This window comes from Salmo salar, chromosome 28 (genome assembly GCF_965601325.2).
Source record: "Salmo salar chromosome 28, fSalSal1, whole genome shotgun sequence".
Taxonomy (NCBI): Eukaryota; Metazoa; Chordata; class Actinopteri; order Salmoniformes; family Salmonidae; genus Salmo; species Salmo salar.
The window spans coordinates 12786576-12805903 of NC_138318.1; the positions used below are offsets into that span (position 1 = coordinate 12786576).

At 41.8% G+C, this 19328-nt stretch overlaps 1 protein-coding gene across 2 annotated transcripts; it reads right to left on the reverse strand.

Annotated features, from left to right (window-relative positions):
* Window positions 1-537: 537 nt before the first annotated feature.
* On the reverse strand, window positions 538-16901 carry LOC106589450 (protein mono-ADP-ribosyltransferase PARP9). Of its 2 annotated transcripts, none has more exons than XM_014179447.3 (8): window positions 16761-16901; window positions 8735-9667; window positions 8340-8561; window positions 7939-8157; window positions 7608-7683; window positions 6982-7460; window positions 6733-6892; window positions 538-1637 (listed from the first exon to the last, which is right to left on the reverse strand). In XM_014179447.3, exons 2-8 carry the CDS (start codon window positions 9626-9628, stop codon window positions 1333-1335), a joined length of 2355 nt encoding a protein of 784 aa, XP_014034922.3. In that variant the 5' UTR covers window positions 9629-9667; window positions 16761-16901; the 3' UTR covers window positions 538-1332. The 2 variants fall into 2 exon arrangements, with proteins under 2 accessions (XP_014034922.3, XP_014034921.3); XM_014179446.3 differs by having other exon boundaries at window positions 7578-7683.
* Between the last annotated feature and the right edge of the window lie 2427 nt (window positions 16902-19328).

The window sequence follows — 19328 nt, forward strand, 5'->3', positions numbered from 1 at the left end:
GCAGCAGCTCTATTTCCTTTTCCAACAGCCAGATCAATCGCCTTCAACTTGAAAGCTGCATCATATGCATTTCTCCGTGTCTTTGCCATGATGAGGGTGACAAAATGACTACCGTAATCAGAATGATGGGAAGTTTGAGAGCGCTCGATTTAATCTGAATAGTAAACAAAAAAGTTGTTTGACCGTAACCTGTTCGGCAATTTCATTGGTCTAATGAAAGCATTATGCCGCCAAAAAAGTGAGCACGTCACAGAATGTGTTTTTTGGAAAAAAAATAAAATAATTGAAAGCGGGAAAAATCCATATATTAGCCGCGTCATTGTTTAAGCCGCGAGGTTCAAAGCCTGGGAAAAAAGTTCAAAGTCCGGAATTTACGGTAATAAAATAGCTTATTGCCTTGTTCATTGATGGCTAGAGTAGAGTTCTGTTTTTTATGCAACAGTATCATCCAGTGTAATAAAAGCAAATTACTGTCTACCAAAGCATGTTGCTATACTTTTACATAATGCTATCACAATACGCACTCATTACAAAACAAACGATTGTCATTTTTATTGATAATACTGACATATAATTTCAGCAATGGGTTGTAAATGTTGTAACATTTATTCAAACTGCATTCATTTTGTTGGTTATAAACTGAAACCATAGTGCTTAGATACTGAAGCATAAAATGAAACAAAACCATTACAAATTAAAACCATATAAATGTGAAGTAAACATGTCAATTCAATTTCCCTCCACCCAGACCAACCCTCTATAAATCTGTCCTGCAGCGTGCGCCATCCTTTGGTCTGACATGCGTGTTTGGAAACATGCGAGTGCAAGACCAAGTCAAGCTTCAGCACTTGATTAAGACGGCGGGAAGGATAATTGGCATAGATCAAGAATCAGCCACCAACCTATACACAAAACTAAAACTTGAAGGCATTTTACAGGACAGTACACATCCCCTTCACTCAAAACTCAGTCGCAGCAGCAGCCGGACAAGGGGAAAGAGACTTCTTCGAAAGAAAATCAAAACAGATAGATATAGGGACTCTTACTCCAACAGTCATTAGGCTGTATAATAGTCTGTTGGTCCCTCCAGTATACAGCATTTTGCACTTTCACTTTAAATGTGTAGCTCTTTGAATGAATCCTTTTGTGTAGCTTCTGTGTTTTCATGAACAGTCTTAAGCACATGGCCAAATTAATTTCCCCCTGGTGGGACAATAAAGTGGATCTAAATCCAGTTTTCCTGCATAGTCTACAGTAGAGCACAAAATAAAGATCAATATGGTTATTTTAAAACAAAATTACTTCATAGGACAATTTTCACCCATTATCAACTTAATTCTTATCAGAACTCATAGCATGATTATTTTTGCAGATGATCAGATATTCAGGTAGCGCCTGGTGACCATTGAAGATGACACAGGTGTCCACACCCCCTTTCACGCTGTCATACAGAGTGATGGGGTTTCCACTGGGGATCACCGGTGGCACAATAAGACCTGGTGAGCCATGTGTGGACTTCCCTGTAAGCACTTGCGCCTCAACGAAGTACAGGTATACCTCGTCTGCCAAGCGTTTCCACTGCTTCTTTGCCCCATCCACGCTGCCACTGAAGTAGATCCCCTCTCCGTAGTTTTGCACTACGGATGAAAGGAACACATTAACAATTAAAATTAAAGATGTGCTATCCAGAAATCGCTCCTCCATTTCCTGGTTGCTAAAATTTGAATAGTTAGCCTAATTTCAGTTTGTGACAAAACAAGCAAGTATAGAGCAGAGAATCATTGTATCATCTAAACCACTGAAATATATTTTCAGCTGTTCAAAGCTGGTATACAAAACTAAACTTAAGAACGGGAAGCATAGAAATAGAACAGATCTACCACTTCTTAGACTTGCTTTCAATGAGTGACAGATCTATAAACACATTTTTACGTGAATTTGGTTGGGTCTAGGCTGGCACATTTCGGGGATATTCAGAGGTGGAAACTAACATGTTAAATGTAGATGTTTTTTGCATTGGATATAAACTCAGCAAAAAATAAATAAACATCCTCTCACTGTCAACTGCGTATATTTTCAGCAAACTTAACGTGTAAATATATTTGTATGAACATAAGATTCAACAACAGACATAAACTGAACAAGTTCCAAAGACATGTGACTAACATAAATTGAATGTGTCCCTGAACGGGGGGGGCGCGGGTCAAAATCAAAAGTCAGTATGTGGTGTGGCCACCAGCTGCATTATGTACTGCAGTGCATCTCCTCCTCATGGACTGCACCAGATTTGCCAGTTCTTGCTGTGAGATGTTACCCCACTCTTCCACCAAGGCACCTACAAGTTCCCAGACATTTCTGGGGGGGAATGGGCCTAGCCCTCACCCTTCGATCCAACAGGTCCCAGACATGCTCAATGGGATTGAGATCCGGGATCTTCGCTGGCCATGGCAGAACACTGACATTCCTGTCTTGCAGGAAATCAGCCATACTGCTTGTTCTGTGCTTGGTGGCATTGTCATGCTGGAGGGTCATGTCAGGATGAGCCTGCAGGAGGGAGGATGTCTTCCCTGTAACGCACAGCGTTGAGGTTGCCTGCAATGACAACAAGCTCAGTCCAATGATGCTGTGACACACCGCCTCAGACCATGACGGACCCTCCACCTCCAAATCGATCCCGCTCCAGAACATAGGCCTCGGTGTAACGCCCATTCCTTCAACGATAAACGCAAATCCGACCATCACCCCTGGTGAGACAAAACTGCGACTTGTCAGAGAAGAGCACTTTTTGCCAGTCCTGTCTGGTCCAACAACGGTGGGTTTGTGCCCATAGGCGACGTTGTTGCTGGTGAGGACCTGCCTTACAACAGGCCTACACGCCCTCAGTCCAGCCTCTCTCAGCCTGTTGTGGAAAGTCTGAGCACTGATGGAGGGATTGTGCGTTCCTGGTGTAACTCGGGCAGTTGTTGTTGCCATCCTGTACCTGTCCCGCAGGTGTGATGTTCGGATGTACCGATCCTGTGCAGGTGTTGTTACACGTGGTCTGTCACTGCGAGGACGATCAGCTGTCCGTCCTGTCTCCCTGTAGCGCTGTCTTAGGCGTCTCACAGTATGGACATTGCAATTTATTGCACTGGCCACATCTGCAGTCCTCATGCCTCCTTGCAGCATGCCTAAGGCACATTCACGCAGATGAGCAGGGACCCTGGGCATCTTTCTTTTGGTGTTTTTCCAGAGTCAGTAGAAAGGCCTCTTTAATGTCCTAAGTTTTCATAACTGTGACCTTAATTGCCTACCGTCGGTAAGCTGTTAGTGTCTTAACGACCGTTCCACAGGTGTGTGTTAATTGTTTATGGTTCATTAAACAAGTATGGGAAACAGTGTTTAAACCATTTTTAATGAAGATCTGTGAAGTTATTTTGATTTTTACTAATTATCTTTCAAAGACAGTGTCCTGAAAAAGGGACGTTTCTTTTTTTGCTGGGTTTATTTACCATATGGAGACAGAAACATAAACCTTTTACCTTACCATAAGTATACATAATTGCAAATGATTAAATCCTTCCAATAGAAAAAAAAACTTGAGTTAGAAATGGAACTTTAATTAAATGAGTTGACTCTTCACATGGGATGAATTCACTGAACAAAAGAAAGGAATATTGAATGATCCATCACATCTCCCAAAAACGTTTTCAACATGCATCTGTAAAATGATAGTCTAGAAACTAAAGCTTTGGTTGTCTTCCTCTCAGGCTTCCATGTCTTCTCCCTGGACCTCCTCAATGTCCACCTCTTGAACATCAGATTCTGAGGCCTCATCTTCACTGTCACTTTCCAACCTTGTTGAGGATGGCTCGTTGTCAGGCTCAAAAGCCTCAAATTTGCCCGGATGGCCACCAATTTTTCAACCTTTTGTATTGGTCAGCCTGTTACATGCTTTGGTGCGTGTGTTCCCAAAAAAGGAGCAGTTGCGATCTGAGGCGGCTGATGTTGGTGGGATTTGGAGGATGGAGGTAACAGGGGAAAGAGCCTCAGATCAAAGTCCCTTCCACCAGGTGGCTGATGAGATCCATTGTCATGACTGCCATATTGCATCTCCATCCCAAAGCCCTTGCTTGGAAGTGTACTTAACCAAACTGCCAAGAACCTTGCCTTCATTCAGGCCAAGGTGGCGAGACACAGTCGTGATGACACCATAGGCCTTGTTGATCTCTGCACCATACTTGGGGTATGCTGGCATGTATGGGCTTCAGGCAGAAGTCTTCACGCTTTTTGATGTATTTCAGAACTGTAGTTTCCTCTGCTTGGAGCAACAGTGAAGTGGGCAGGGTAGTACGGATTTCTCCTCTTACATCTACAAGCAGAGTCTGAATATCAGACAGGATGGCATTGTCTCCCTCAATCCGTGCAATGGCTACTGTTATAGGTTTCAGGAGATTCAGGCTGCTTACCACTCTCCCAAAATACATCATCCAGGAGGTTCCTCTTGATGGGGCTGTCCATATCGGCAGACTGTGATATGGCCATTTCTTGGAGACTCCTTCCCATCCAGGAGACTGTCAAACATGACACCACCCAAACGGGTGTTGCTGGGCACCATCAATGTGGTGCTCTTATTCTTCTCACTTTGCATGGTGAGGTATATTGCTGCTATAACTTGATGACCCTTCACATACCTAACCATTTCCTTGACTCTCTTGTAGAGGGTATCCATTGTTTTCAGTGCCATGATGTCCTTGAGGAGCAGATTCAATGCATGAGCAGCACAGCCAATTGGTGTGATGTGAGGGTAGGACTACTCCACTTTAGATCAAGCAGCCTTTATGTTCGCAGCATTGTCTGTCACCAGTGCAAATACCTTCTGTGGTCTAAGGTCATTGATGACTGCCTTCAGCGCATCTGCAATGTAGAGACCGGTGTGTGTTGTCCCTTGTGTCTGTGCTCTTGTAGAATACTGGTTGAGGGGTGGAGATGTAGTTAATTATTCCTTTCCCACGAACATTCGACCACCCATCAGAGATGATTGCAATACAGTCTTCTTTCTCTATGATTTTGACCTTCACTTGAACTCTGCATCCAGCAAATGAGTAGATAAAGCATGTCTGGTTGGAGGGGTGTATGCTGGGCGAAGAACATTCAAAAATCTCTTCCAATACACATTGCCTGTGAGCATCAGAGGTGAACCAGTCGCATACACAGCTCGAGCAAGACATTCATCAGCATTTCTCTGACTACGTTCCTCCATTGAGTTAAAAAAAAAAATGAGCTGTTGCTGTCGATAAGGTGTCTGATGCATCATTTTCACCTCGAATAAAAGTAAAGGGACTTTTGTCATAGGTTGGTTGTTGTGAGCGCTGAGGGAACTTTATGCACTTGGCTAGATGATTCTGCATCTTTGTTGAATTCTTCACATGTGATTTGACACAGTATTTGCAAATGTACACAGCTTTTCCTTCTACATTAGCTGCAGTGAAATGTCTCCACACATCAGATAGTGCCCGTGGCATTTTCCTGTAAAGATGAGAAGAAAAAAAATGAAGAAAAAAAACCTCCAAATACAATTCCATGTACAGATAAATTGTTAAGCAGTTAGATTAAACAACTCCTTTGTAAGATAAATGTTTAAAATGAAACATGTATGCAAACAGGTGAATTAACACTCCTCAGTTAGCAGGCTCAAGCAAGCTAAAACCCACATGGTAGCAAAAACTAACTTGCAGAAATTGTTAACAAGTTAGAAATGATTTTAAAACATACTTTGCTGTAGGCTACTATTTACTAGTTAACAAAAAAATCATGTATGTCATAAAATATTCACCCCATCCAGTATTGTAATCAATACTTACCAGAAAGCATGTAGTCCTTGGCTCAGACAGTGTAGTAGTGTGGGCTGAATAGCATCTCATTAGTGTGCAAGAACTTGAGAATCAGCTGCACATGTGATGGAAGAATGCACTGTGCATGTGATGAAAGAATGCACTGCGTATGCAGAGGGTTGGAATTCCTTTGAATTGGGGTCAGTTTAACCAAAATATGCCACAAGACCTAGAATTGCCTATGTGTATCCCACAAAAAAAGGTTCACTGTTATAAGCCAACTGTTTTTGATGAATTTAAGCAGAATTCCCCAAATTCCCAGGCTTAAGTCCCCATGGAAAATTTCCCGATATTTACCGGAAAGTTTCTGACCCTTTGCAACCCTAGTTGGGTCACCCAAAAGGTTACATATTGCAGTAATACATTAAATTAATTGCTTCACAACAATTATTTCAGAGCTATTCTCCAAACACATTGCTGGTTCCATCAAAATAGAACACATTGAATGTCATTAGAATGAATAGAATGTAATTCTAAAGAATGTCATTTGTTTTTATTCAAGGGTTCCACCTCCGTCAATCGGTTGCGGCATGCCATTGTTATCAAAGTTTTACAGACGCCTCAGCCATAGTTGCGCCCAAAAGTCGAGTCGTGACCAGTCATTCTGAATGGGGGCTCATGACTGTTTGGTCTAAATTACACTATAGCAGCCAGGTAATACGATGACATTGCTAAAGTAGGCAAATTATTAGTCGGAAACATCATTATGATGTCAAATTTACTTTAGACGGCAATGTTGCCTTTAGTGGGCAAAGTTCATCAGCTCCAATTGAGAATGCATTAAGCAGAATATGCAGTTGGGTGCAATGCAATATTGTGACGCAACGTACAACCCATGAATATGTGGCTTCTCTCTTACCGTCTGGTGGTGCAAACTCCCTCTGGAAGCCCACCCTGTTGAGCAGACCACAGTATTGTGCTGGCAGGCGCTGGTACATTCGCTGAGAGGTAGACACCGCCAACTGCTTCTTTTTAAGCTCGAAGACCTGCTTCAGGGCACTGTTCTCCACTTTCTCAACCTGTAACACATTTTATTGGTCATCAGGCAGTTAATATCTCAGATTGCACCTTTATTGTTAAATCTGTTGTTTCTTGTGCGGACACTCACCCTGACAATTTCTAGCCCGGAAAAATCCAGCCGGCTGTGTCTATAGTCAGAACTGCTCTCGCTGACAGGATTCCTTGGGGAACTGGTGGAAGTTCTCAGGCCAATGTCACGCTCCTCTTCTTTTGCGAAATCCTCTTGGACTTTGCAGCACATGGCTTCCACCTCGAATACAGCAGCTATGACATCTCTAGAAGCCCCATGGATGTTCATGCCGGCACAACCATCTTTAAAGAACACCTCAATGGAAACTTTGAACTTGGTCTGAAAGGTCAGCAGCTTTTCAAACTCATGTTGACCAAAGTGCTGGATGAAATTGTTGCGAATGGTGAAGTCCTTCTTGAAGGGAGGGTACAGAACAGAAATATACCAGTGTCTGGCCTCTCTCAATGTCTCATCAAAGGCACTGCTGAGCTCGATATATGGTTGTGCACTTTCCCTTGGATCTCTGGAGTCAAAATAGCCAGTTGTGGGCTGAAATCCTTGCACACAAGACACAAAATAATAATTTAATCCAAAATACTGCATGCATAGTGCAAAAACCGTTGTAATAAATATGTATCAAGAGTTCTGTTAACACACAAATGATAATAACATACCACTTCTACTTCTTTTGACTGGGATCTCACCTTGAGCAGAGGCGCTGTTGAAGGAGCTAGAATATTGTGTTGCGCCTTGAAGAGATTTCAGTTTGTCTTCAAAAGCCTGTGGAAAAGAGCAGAAATATGTGATCACTGGTAACTATCACTGGTAATTATATCAACTCTGGTGTCATAAGACGACAGCAAAGAACTGAAGTCTTTTGGTTTAGAAATGTATCATATTCGCAACTCTTCGGTTCAAAAACGGTTAAGTAATTTAATTTCAAAAGAGTGAAATCGTCAAAGAGCTGTGGGACTATTACCAGGCCACGAAGGATTAGTATGAAAGTGACTGATAATACTTTGATCGTACACATACCCTATATGTCTCAGTGTCCGCTGGATATATAACATAATAGATATCCATGATCGTTCCATTGTTTTTCTTGGCAAATTTCACTGCTGTGTCCACCATAATCTGGGCAACCTCTTGCTTGTTGAAGCCCAACATACCAGTACCAATGGCTGGGAAGGAGATTGATGACAGCGTTTTTTTTTGGGCCATGCTCAGACACTTTGAGATGACATCACCAAGAATCTGTCATGACAAGAATACAGAAAGCTTACAAGTCAGTTTTTTATTCTATATGTTATACTTCTGGACTAGAGCCATAGTAAAATATATAGTTAGATCTTTGATATACTACCCTTAACATATTGCTAGGAACAAGGTAGGATAACTATTTTATGTTTGATCTCAACAGCCTTATTTGTATTTACCTTTTCAAATGCTTGCTTTTTGTTAGGACATATCGTGTGGTACACGAAACGGCATGATAATTTGTGTCCAGTGGTCTCAATAACGTCACCGTATTTGTTGTAGTTGTAGCATTTCGATATCTCCTCCTGTATGCCTTTTCCAGCCTTTTGCAGAATTGCTTTGGATATTGCCCCGTATGACAAATCAAGGTCGGAAGAAATTGTGTTCACAATGCCGCTTGTCTGTCAATAAAAGACGAGCAAGCCAGAATACCAGTTAATGTTTTCATATATTTGGAAATATGTTCCAAATGCTGAACCAAAGCCAAATATTCATACACATTCCTCCATCAGTCATGTCTACCATTAAATTCTGATTATTTATCCTTTATGCTAGATTTTCTATTATTTTGTACCTTTTGTGTCTCAATGTATCCTTTTTTGAGGTTCAGAGAGACATTGTTGACTTTCATCGAAGTTGAGCCGTTTCCGTGACTTACAACTTTACTGTATGAAGCTTTAGGTGGCAGCCCCCAAGCTGCCGCTGGTTGACTGTGTGAAACCGTTGACCCCAGTATTTCACAGCATGCTCTCTTCATCTCCCCGACCGATAGGTCATCGTGATTGACCAGGCGAACCTCTAAAGGAGCTCCGGAGTAATTGTGATCATGGTACTGTTTCAGGGTTTTAACAATGACGTCTGCACAGAGCGGCAGGGGAAAGTTGAACAGGCCAGAACTTATGGCAGGAATGGCAACAGACTTCAGATTATGTTTCTTCATCTCCTCTAGAATGTTTCTAACAGCCTTTTCAAGTTTTGGTGTGGCAATATTAACATCATCTTTTTGGGGTTTGTATGGTAGGCTTGGACCAACGACATGAATGATCTTCTTGCATGGAAGGTATCCAGGTGAGGCGGCGATGGCATATCCCGTTAACAACCTTCCGTGGGCGTTGATGTACCGGTCACTCTCTCGCTGGATATCTGGGCCACCGGCATCGCTAAGCGCCTTGGCGAGACCTCCCACATGACTGAGGTGCTCATTGGCCGCGTTGACCACAGCATCTACACCACAGTGAGTGGTAAGGTCGTCCCTCCATACAGACACCCTGAGGCCCTTGGACAGCTGGGTAGAAAACGTAATCTCAGGCTTCATGGACTGTCCTGCACCTGCACTGGCAGCATTCACACCATGGAGCACGGCAGTGCATCCAAACTTGCTTTGCAGGGCGTAAGTCAGAGCTGGTCCACATTGGCCCAGGATGCTCACCATCTCCTCCTCCACAGGGATATTATCTGACTTGGCCATGGCTCACACAAAACAGGGTATCCAATGTTGTTCTGCGGACTGAGGAAAACATTTGAGTGTAAGACGTCATATGCAATTAAGGCATACATTACACAAGTCAAATGAGCTTCTTATGAACATGACACAAGCTTTCATATATTAGTTTTTTTTGTAATAGCCTACATTATGTAATTTTTTCCCATTCATAGATCATTCACATGGCCTAGCTTACATTACCAACACCCTATCAAGGTGCATGTTGTTCTAATAACTAAATGTGTTACCACTTATTAATTTGATAATTATGAAAACAATACTTTATTGGGACATCAGAAAGCAGTTTTGCTGGAACAACACTGTGACCTTGAGGACTAGGCTATAATCAAAACTGAAAGTAAACTGACTTGACTGATCTGGTTAAATAAGTAAATTAAAAAGATACAATAGTCAATATCACTCACAAGCTCAACAAAATTGAATTTAATATTACATTTGAGTAAAGCACAAATATTGCAGGGTGTAGATTAGGGTTGAATGGTGGGAACCCGATTACCGAGATTTACCACCGAAAATCACTTTTCCCGGGATAAGTACCTGCGAGAAACTGGTCAATTATAATAACTTATTTATATGAACAGCATGGTATGAAATGGAACTTTTAAATGATATGCAATGTCTACATCTGGCTTCTCTATGGCCTCTGCATGATTAATCAACTCTCAAGGTGGGGTCAGACAGCCCGTCTCATCATGGTACCTTTTTTACTTGTGACAGGAAGGCCTACATTTGCTGCAGCATAGCCTATGCTACAGTAATATACTGCTCAAAAAAATAAAGGGAACACTTAAACAACACATCCTAGATCTGAATGAAAGAAATAATCTTATTAAATACTTTTTTCTTTACATAGTTGAATGTGCTGACAACAAAATCACACAAAAATAATCAATGGAAATCCAATTTATCATTGTGAAGATGCTGGATGAAACAGGTACAAAAGTATCTATATCCACAGTAAAACGAGTCTTATATCAACAACCCGAAAGGCCGCTCAGCAAGGAACAAGCCACTGCTCCAAAACCACCATAAAAAAAGCCAGACTACGGTTTGCAATTGCACATGGGGACAAAGATCGTACTTTTTTGAGAAATGTCCTCTAGTCTGAGGAAACAAAAATATAACTGTTTGGCCATATTGACCATCGTTATGTTTGAAGAAAAAAGGGGGAGGCTTTCAACCCGAAGAACACTGTCCCAACCGTGAAGCACAGGGGTGGCAGCATCATGTTGTGGGGGTGCTTTGCTGCAAGAGGGACTGGTGCACATCACAAAATAGATGGCATCATGAGGGCAGAAAATTATGTGGATATATTGAAGCAACATCTCAAGACAGTCAGGAAGTTAAAGCTTGGTCGCAAATGTGCCTTCCAAATGGACAATGACCCCAAGCATACTTCCAAAGTTGTGGCAAAATGGCTTAAGGACAACAAAGTCAAGGTATTGGAGTGGCCATCACAAAGCCCTGACCTCAATCCTATAGAAAAATTTGTGGGCAGAACTGAAAAAGCGTGTGCAAGCAAGGCCTACAAACCTGCCTCAGTTACACCAGCTCTGTCTGGAGGAATGGGACAAAATTCACCCAACTTATTGTGGGAAGCTACCTGAAACGTTTGACCCAAGTTAAACAATTTAAAGGCAATGCTACCAAATACTAATTGAGTGCATGTAAACTTCTGACCCACTGGGAATGTGATGAAAGAAATAAAAGCTGAAATATTCCCCCTATTATTCTGACATTTCACATTCTTAAAATAAAGTGGTGATCCAAACTGACCTATGCCTTGGAATTGTTACTAGGATTAAATGTCAGGAATTGTGAACAACTGAGTTTAAATGTATTTGGCGTATGGAAACTTCCGACTTCAACTGCATGTACATTAAGGTAGAGTTATTAAAGTGACTATGCATAGATGATAACAACAGAGAGTAGCATAGGTGTAAAAGAGGGGGAGAGGGCAATGCAAATAGTCTGGGTAACCATTTGATTAGGTGTTCAGGAGTCTTATGGCATGGGGGTAGAAGCTGTTTAGAAGCCTCTTGGACCTATACTTGGCGCTCCAGTACTGCTTGCCATGCGGTAGCGGAGAGAACATTCTATGACTAGGGTGGCTGGAGGCTTTGACAATTTGTAGGGCTTTCCTCTGACACCTCCTGGTATAGAGGTCCTGGATGGCAGGAAGCTTGGCCCCAGTGTTGTACTAGGCTGTACGCACTACCCTCTGAAGTGCCTTGCAGTCCTAGGCCGAGCAGTTGCCATACCAGGCAGTGATGCAACCCGTCAGGATGCTCTTGATGGTGCAGCTGTGGAAACTTTTGAGGATCTCAGGACCCACACCAAATCTTTTCAGTTTCCTGAGGGGGAGTAGGTTTTATTGTGCCCTCTTCACAACTGTCTTGGTGTGCTTCGACCATGTTAGTTTGTTGGTGATGTGGACACCAAGGAACTTGAAGCTCTCAACCTGCTCCACTGCAGCCCTGTCAATGAGAATGGGTGAATGCTCGGTCCTCTTTTTCCTGTAGTCCACAATCATCTCCTTTGTCTTGATCATGTTGAGGGAGAGGTTGTTGTCCTGGCACCACACGGTCAGGTCTCTGACCTTCTTCCTATAGGCCGTCTCGTCATTGATCACGCCTACTGCTGTTGTGTTGTCTGCAAACTTAATGATGGTGTTGGAGTCGTGCCTGGCCGTGCAGTCACGAGTGAACAGGGAGTACAGGAGGGGACTGAGTACGCACCCCTGAGGGGCCCCTGTGTTGAGGATCAGCGTGGCGCACGTTTTGTTATCTACCCTTTACCATCTGGGGCAGCCCAACTTCCAGTGAAATTGCAGTGTACGAAAGTCAAATTACAGAAATAGTCATATTTAACATACATGAAAATACAAGTCTCATATCAGTTAACTTGTTATGGATAGGGGGCAGTATTTTCACGGCCAGATAAAAACGTACCCGATTTAATCTGGTTATTACTCCTGCCCAGAAACTAGAATATGCATATAATTAGTAGCTTTGGATAGAAAACACTCCAAAGTTTCTAAAACTGTTTGAATGGTGTCTGAGTATAACATAACTCAAACAGCAGGCCAAAACCTGAGAAGATTCTGTACAGGAAGTACCCTGTCTGACCATTTCTTGGCCTTCTTTGCCATCTCTATCCAAAACAGGGGATCGCTGCTGTAACGTGACACTTTATAAGGCTCCCATAGGCTCTAAGAAGGCGCCAGAACGTTGAATGATGACTTTGCAGTCTCTGGCTGAAAAACAGTAGCGCATTTGGATAGTGGTCGATCTGAGAACAATGAGACGGGTGCGCGCGTGCACGAGACGACTCCATGTTTACATTTTCAGTCTGAACGAAAACAGGGTTTCCCGGTCGGAATATTATCGCTATTTTACGAGAAAAAATGCATAAAAATTGATTTTAAACAGCGGTTGACATGCTTCGAAGTACGGTAATGGAATATTTAGAATTTTTTTGTCACGATACGCGCGTTACCCTTCGGATAGTGTCTTGAACGCACAACAAAACGCCACTATTTGGATATAACTATGGATTATTTGGAACCAAAACAACATTGGGTGATGAAGTAGAAGTCCTGGGAGTGCATTCTGACGAAGAACAGCAAAGGTAATCAAATTTTTCTTATAGTAAATCTGAGTTTGGTGAGTGCCAAACTTGGTGGGTGTCAAAATAGCTAGCCATGATGGCCGGTCTATCTACTCAGAATATTGCAAAATGTGCTTTCACCGAAAAGCTATTTTAAAATCGGACACAGCGATTACATAAAGGAGTTCGGTATCTATAATTCTTAAAATATTTGTTGTGTTTTTTGTGAATGTTTATCGTGAGTAATTTAGTAAATTCACCGGAAGTGTTCGGTGGGAATGCTAGTTCTGAACGTCACATGCTAATGTAAAAAGCTGGTTTTTGATATAAATATGAACTTGATTGAACAAAACATGCATGTATTGTATAACTTAATGTCCTAGGAGTGTCATCTGATGAAGATCATCAAAGGTTAGTGCTGCATTTAGCTGTGGTTTTGTTTTTTGTGACATTATATGCTAGCTTGAAAAATGGGTGTCTGATTATTTCTGGCTGGGTACTCTGCTGACATAATCTAATGTTTTGCTTTCGTTGTAAAGCCTTTTTGAAATCGGACAGTGTGGTTAGATAAAGGAGATTCTTGTCTTTAAAATGGTGTAAAATAGTCATATGTTTGGAAAAATTGAAGTTTTCGGATTTTCGAGGAGTTTGTATTTCGCGCCACGCCCATCATTGGATATTGGAGCAGGTGTTCCGCTAGCGGAACGTCTAGATGTAAGAGGTTAAAAGCTTAACTTCTTGTTAATCAAGCCGCTGTGTCAGATTTCAAAAAGGCTTTACGACGAAAGCACACCATGCGATTATCTGAGGACAGTGCCCAGCACACAAAAGCATTAAAAACATTTTCGAATCAGGCACTCCAAAAGGTCCCAGCAACATCACAAATGGTCGTTTTGTTCGATTAAGTCCTTCTTTATATCCCCAAAAACTCAGTTTAGCTAGCGCGCTTCATTCAATAATACACCGATTTCCCTCCTTCAAAATAAATCCCAAACGTTACCAATAAACTTCTCCAAACAAGTCAAACAACGTTTTTAATCAAACCTCAGGTACCCTAATACGTAAATAAATTATAAAAATTAAGACGGAGAATCGTCATTGTCATTACCGGAGATAAACAACAAAGTATGCGCATTTGCCAGTACGCGTAACAAACACTACAGCCAAAATGGGAGCCACTTAGAAAAACTACAAATTCTAGCTAATTTTTCCAAAAACAAGCCTGAAACTCTTTCTAAAGACTTGACATATAGTGGAAGCCCTAGGAACTGCAATCTGAGAGGTTTTCCCTTCATATTAAAAATGACAGCCATTGGAATCAATGGTGGGCTAAATATTTTTTTCTTTCTGGGTGGTTTGTCCTTGGGTTTTCGCCTGCCATATCAGTTCTGTTATACTCAGACATTATTTTAACAGTTTTATAAACTTTAGAGTGTTTTCTATCCAAATTTAATGATATGCATAACCTTGCTTCTGGCCCTGAGTAACAGGCAGTTTACTTTGGGCACGCTTGTCATCCAGACGTCAAAATACTGCCCCCTAGCCCGGCAGTAGGTCTTACTCACATCGGCTGCGGAGAGCATTTTCACACAGTGTTCCGGAACAGCTGGTGCTTTCATGCATGTTTCAGTGTTATTTGCCTCGAAGCGAGCATAGAACTAGTTTAGCTTGTCTGGTAGGCTCGTGAGAGGAGCGGTGTGAGTAGTAGATCTGTACCAGTACAGAGGGATAGGCCAACAAGTGATATATGTTTCAGTAAGATTGGATTTTTAGCATTTATAGCAATGGTTATCAACTGTACTGCAGGGATGGAATGTAAGTCGCAGAAAATTGAGGTTGTGGTGGCAGCTGCAGAGGTATTTGGGTGTGCGAGACTTGAAATCAGAATACTTATCACCATTTTTTTCTTAACTTCTTAAAGCATTGTTGGCTAGGGGCTATAGTAATTTTTTTGCAGCATATTGTGAAATAATGTAATGAAATTATTAAAAGCTTTAAAGGAACCTGTAATCATACCTGTATAGCATGAGAAAAGCCCATATATAAAGTAGACACATATTGTAATCCAGATGCATGCCTGGATAGGAAGTGTCATAATTAATATAATGAATGCACATATGAATATTACCTGCTGAATGCTGATACACTCAAATATACTAAAGTGTACTTATGACATCAGAATACTTAACACTATTTGTTGTTAACTTCTTAAAGCATTGTTGGGACTTGTAAGTAAGCATTTCACTGCAACACCTGTTGTATTCGTCACCTGACAAATAAAATTTGATTTGAAAAGTTACAGGGTGTGTTAAGTGGTGGTGTCCCATCCTTTCTGGCTGGTGGCCTGAGGTAGGACTAAATAGATTGAAATAGTGGAGTAGGGTGGTGGGTTAAAAAAAAAAATCAATTATTTAGTGTGTGTAGGGTATTTGTTGATTGTATTTCATGTTTTTAAGCAAAGTATAAGGGAGTTATACTCCAATCTAGTAGGTGGCGGTAATGCAACATGTATTGGATGCCAACCACCGTGGAAGTTTCAACTTTACCACAGTGCCAGTTTACTTTATATCTCGTCGGAAAGTGAGCACTCAAACGTTTTAATCGCAGGTGTGTATGCAATACTCTGTCATGTCATGGTTGCTGAAATTATACACTGTTCGCTCAAATTCAGTTTGTGAGAAAACAAGCACTAACTGGTGCTGGGAATCATCTAAATCACAGTGAAATATTTTCAATAAGCAAAAATATTTGGTTTTGGAGTAGTTTGAAGCTGGTGGACCAAAACCGAAAGAGAAAGGCTCAAGCGCGAATCTTTGCCAAGTTACAGTTCTGTTTCAATTCACCTAGCTTTCACATAGGGGTTAAGTCCTGAGAAATTCTATGGGTGTGTTCGTAAATTCGGACATCAACGGCACCCAAGCTAACTGGCCAGCTACTTCCAGACACTAATGAGAACACCGCACTCTGACCATTCTACTCGCCTTAGCATAGCTGGTTAGGCTGTTTTCATGTTGTTATCTAGAGCGTTGGTGACTGGTCCTGTGCTACAGGCAATTTAATTACGTTCACTGACATGGTCATATGCAACGTGTTGCCAGTTCGTAAATTCCTCAGTTATTCTGCGCTCTGACACTCGGATGAGAGCGCTTGAAATCGGAGTAGATAGCCAGAGTGAATTTACTAACGCACACTGTGTAGCAGTTCTAAACACTTTCCAAATGTCGGTCTTGTTGGACACACTTACACCTCATGTTAAACATCCTGCACGCGCGCCATAAATGGACAACAGCTTACTATCCACGCATCCAAAACACACTCTAGCCCAATACAGAAACGGGCTAACTTTAAAGCGACCTAAATCTAACAATCAGTTTCCAGATGACAGTATCCCTCCCAACAACTAACGTACATTGTCACAACGTACCTGCTGTACTTTTACAATCGAACCAACCAGCAAAGAAATAGTAAAGCTACGTAGTCTACTCACCTGACGAGTCGACTGGATATTAAAAAATATGGAATTCAATGCGTCGAGTCGTCGTCGACAAAGCTCAAAACTGAAAGAAATGATCAGTAAAATGACATTTAAACACGCCCAGTCTTGGATGCGAAACCTAACGTGCCTACCGTTCTCCTAGCAGCAGGATATTATGTTGGCAACACGATCGCGGATTTGTTTTCTTCAAAATAAGAGTCCCCCTGCAAAGACATGCTAAACTTTGGTAATATCGATTTTTGGGGGGGGCGGTCTAAGGCAACCACATGTTCCGTATTGTGCGGGACAGTCCCGAATTTTAGCCCTTTGTCCTGCGTCTCGCAATCATGTCCGCATTTTCCCACTAAATTCAAACATATTCCCGTATTCCAGTCACATTCCAACCTGTCTCCTGCAGTCACGTTATGGAAAGATATATTATACGGATGTGGTACTGGCAGTGGCGACCCGTTATCCGTCATTCAGAGCCCCACCTGTTTTGAGCCCTACATTTTTAGCAACCAAAAAAAAAAAAATATATATATATATATATATATATATATATATAAATACATAAAATTGGGGCTTGCCTGTTTTGCATGTTATTTTGGCATTAATACGTGTCACATATCAGTTTGCTAACAATGTAAAAAATATATATATAATTGAGTTAATAAAGCCGCATACAAACAGGCAGCTCCAAAATGCAGGTGTTTAAGCCTAGCTCAGTGCTTTCTGTGGTGGTGGTGCTGGCCAGCAGAAAATAGGAGCATTGCACCGTGATTGGCTCAGTGTTCTGTCACTCATGGGGACACTATGTCACCCACCCTTAGTAAGGGTCGACATAAAAAAAAATGTAGGCCCTTTGTGTCCTGCCATAGACTTACATTAGAAGTGCCCTTCCAAGAAGGCCACAGATACGATTACATCAAATCACTTTATATCTACAGTAGCTTTGATTGGATTGATCATGTCAATGTCTTACTTTCAAAATCTTAGCTAGCAGTCATCCTCATGAATCAAGTAGGCAATATACTGCCAAATCCTTATTAATACTTGTCATATGAAGATAAATAATGAAGAGAATTTATAGATAAAATATATCGGTGCGCATCGGCCATTGGACATAAACACTACACAATAAGTTGGAACTCGCAAATTCAACAATGAGTGGTTTGGATGGAATCGGTGACAGTGGCTAACTGCAAGCATTGCAACTGGGAAGTCGGGAATAAACAAGCTCAAAATACATTTTGAACGGTCATCCATCTTGGAATTGTAAATTCTTTCTCTTACTTTGATGACAAAATTTGCCCAGGAAGGACCGCGGCGTCACCTTCCTGTTCAAGTGAGTCCAAAAATGTCTTATATGCTGCTGCTTAAATTATATAATATCCCAAGGAGATATGTATACTGTAGCTAAGAAAGTAACACTAACAACGGCCCACGTTCTGAAGTCTGTCGCTGTATATTTCAAAAGTGCTGAACGAGTAGTTATATTGACTAGTCCGTCCTGGCTCGCTCATTAATGTCTTAATCGAAATTACAGATTGCCTCTTATCCGCTTGTCGTCCCCTAATGCAATAGTTTGTACATCTCAATTGTCAGTAGAAAGCACATTTGTTTAAGCAAGTCAGCCATATCAGCTATGTTTTTTTAAGGCAGTAAATGAGGCTGAATGAACTGGGTACTGGTGATGTTAAACACTTCTCCAATAGTTGTTGTTGAGATCTGATATTCTGCGCAGCGCAAGACGATCGTAGGCCAATGTCCATAATTTGGAGGACAGTAAGGATTAACTATATACTTACAAAAAGTGTGCTTCTGCCAAAGAGCTACAAAAGTAAGTAAATAGCCGTATTATACTGAAATATATAAGGTCATTTCGTCAGGCTCGCAAGGTTCTCCATGCTCATACAACATATTTGCAACTTCACTCAACCCTGTTTTGAAAGTCTCCCTTCCTAACTGTTTTACATTTCATGAGTCCAAAAAGGTATACTTTTGAATCATCTGTCGATAGAACATTCTTCCAAGAGTCTTGATGATCATCCAGGATGTAAAAAAAGGCAGTTCTGCTCCTCTCTACCTATAACGTTTCAGGTAAGACCCAAGTGCAGACTGTGTTGAAGTAACAATGTTTATTACAGCAACCGGGGCAGGCAAACGACAGGTCAAGGCAGGCAGGGGTCGATAATCCAGAGTGGTGGGACAAAGGTACAAGACGGCAGGCAGGCTCAGGCAGAGGTCGGAAATCCAGAGTAGGGGCAACGGTACAGGACGGCAGGCAGAATCAGGGTCAGGGGCAGGCAGAGTGGTCAGGCAGGCGGGCTCAGAGTCAGGACAGTCAAGTGTAAAAAGCAGAGACGAACCGCTGGTTGACTTGACAAACAAGACGAACTGGCAACAGACAAACAGAGAACACAGGTATAAATATACAGGGGATAGTGGAGAAAATGTGTGAGACCTGGAGGGGGGTGGAGACAATCACAAGGACAGGTGAAACAGATCAGTGCGTGACACTACCTAGAGTCCCCTCACAGTCCATTCAGTTTCCCTTAAATCCCATTAGTTTGTCTG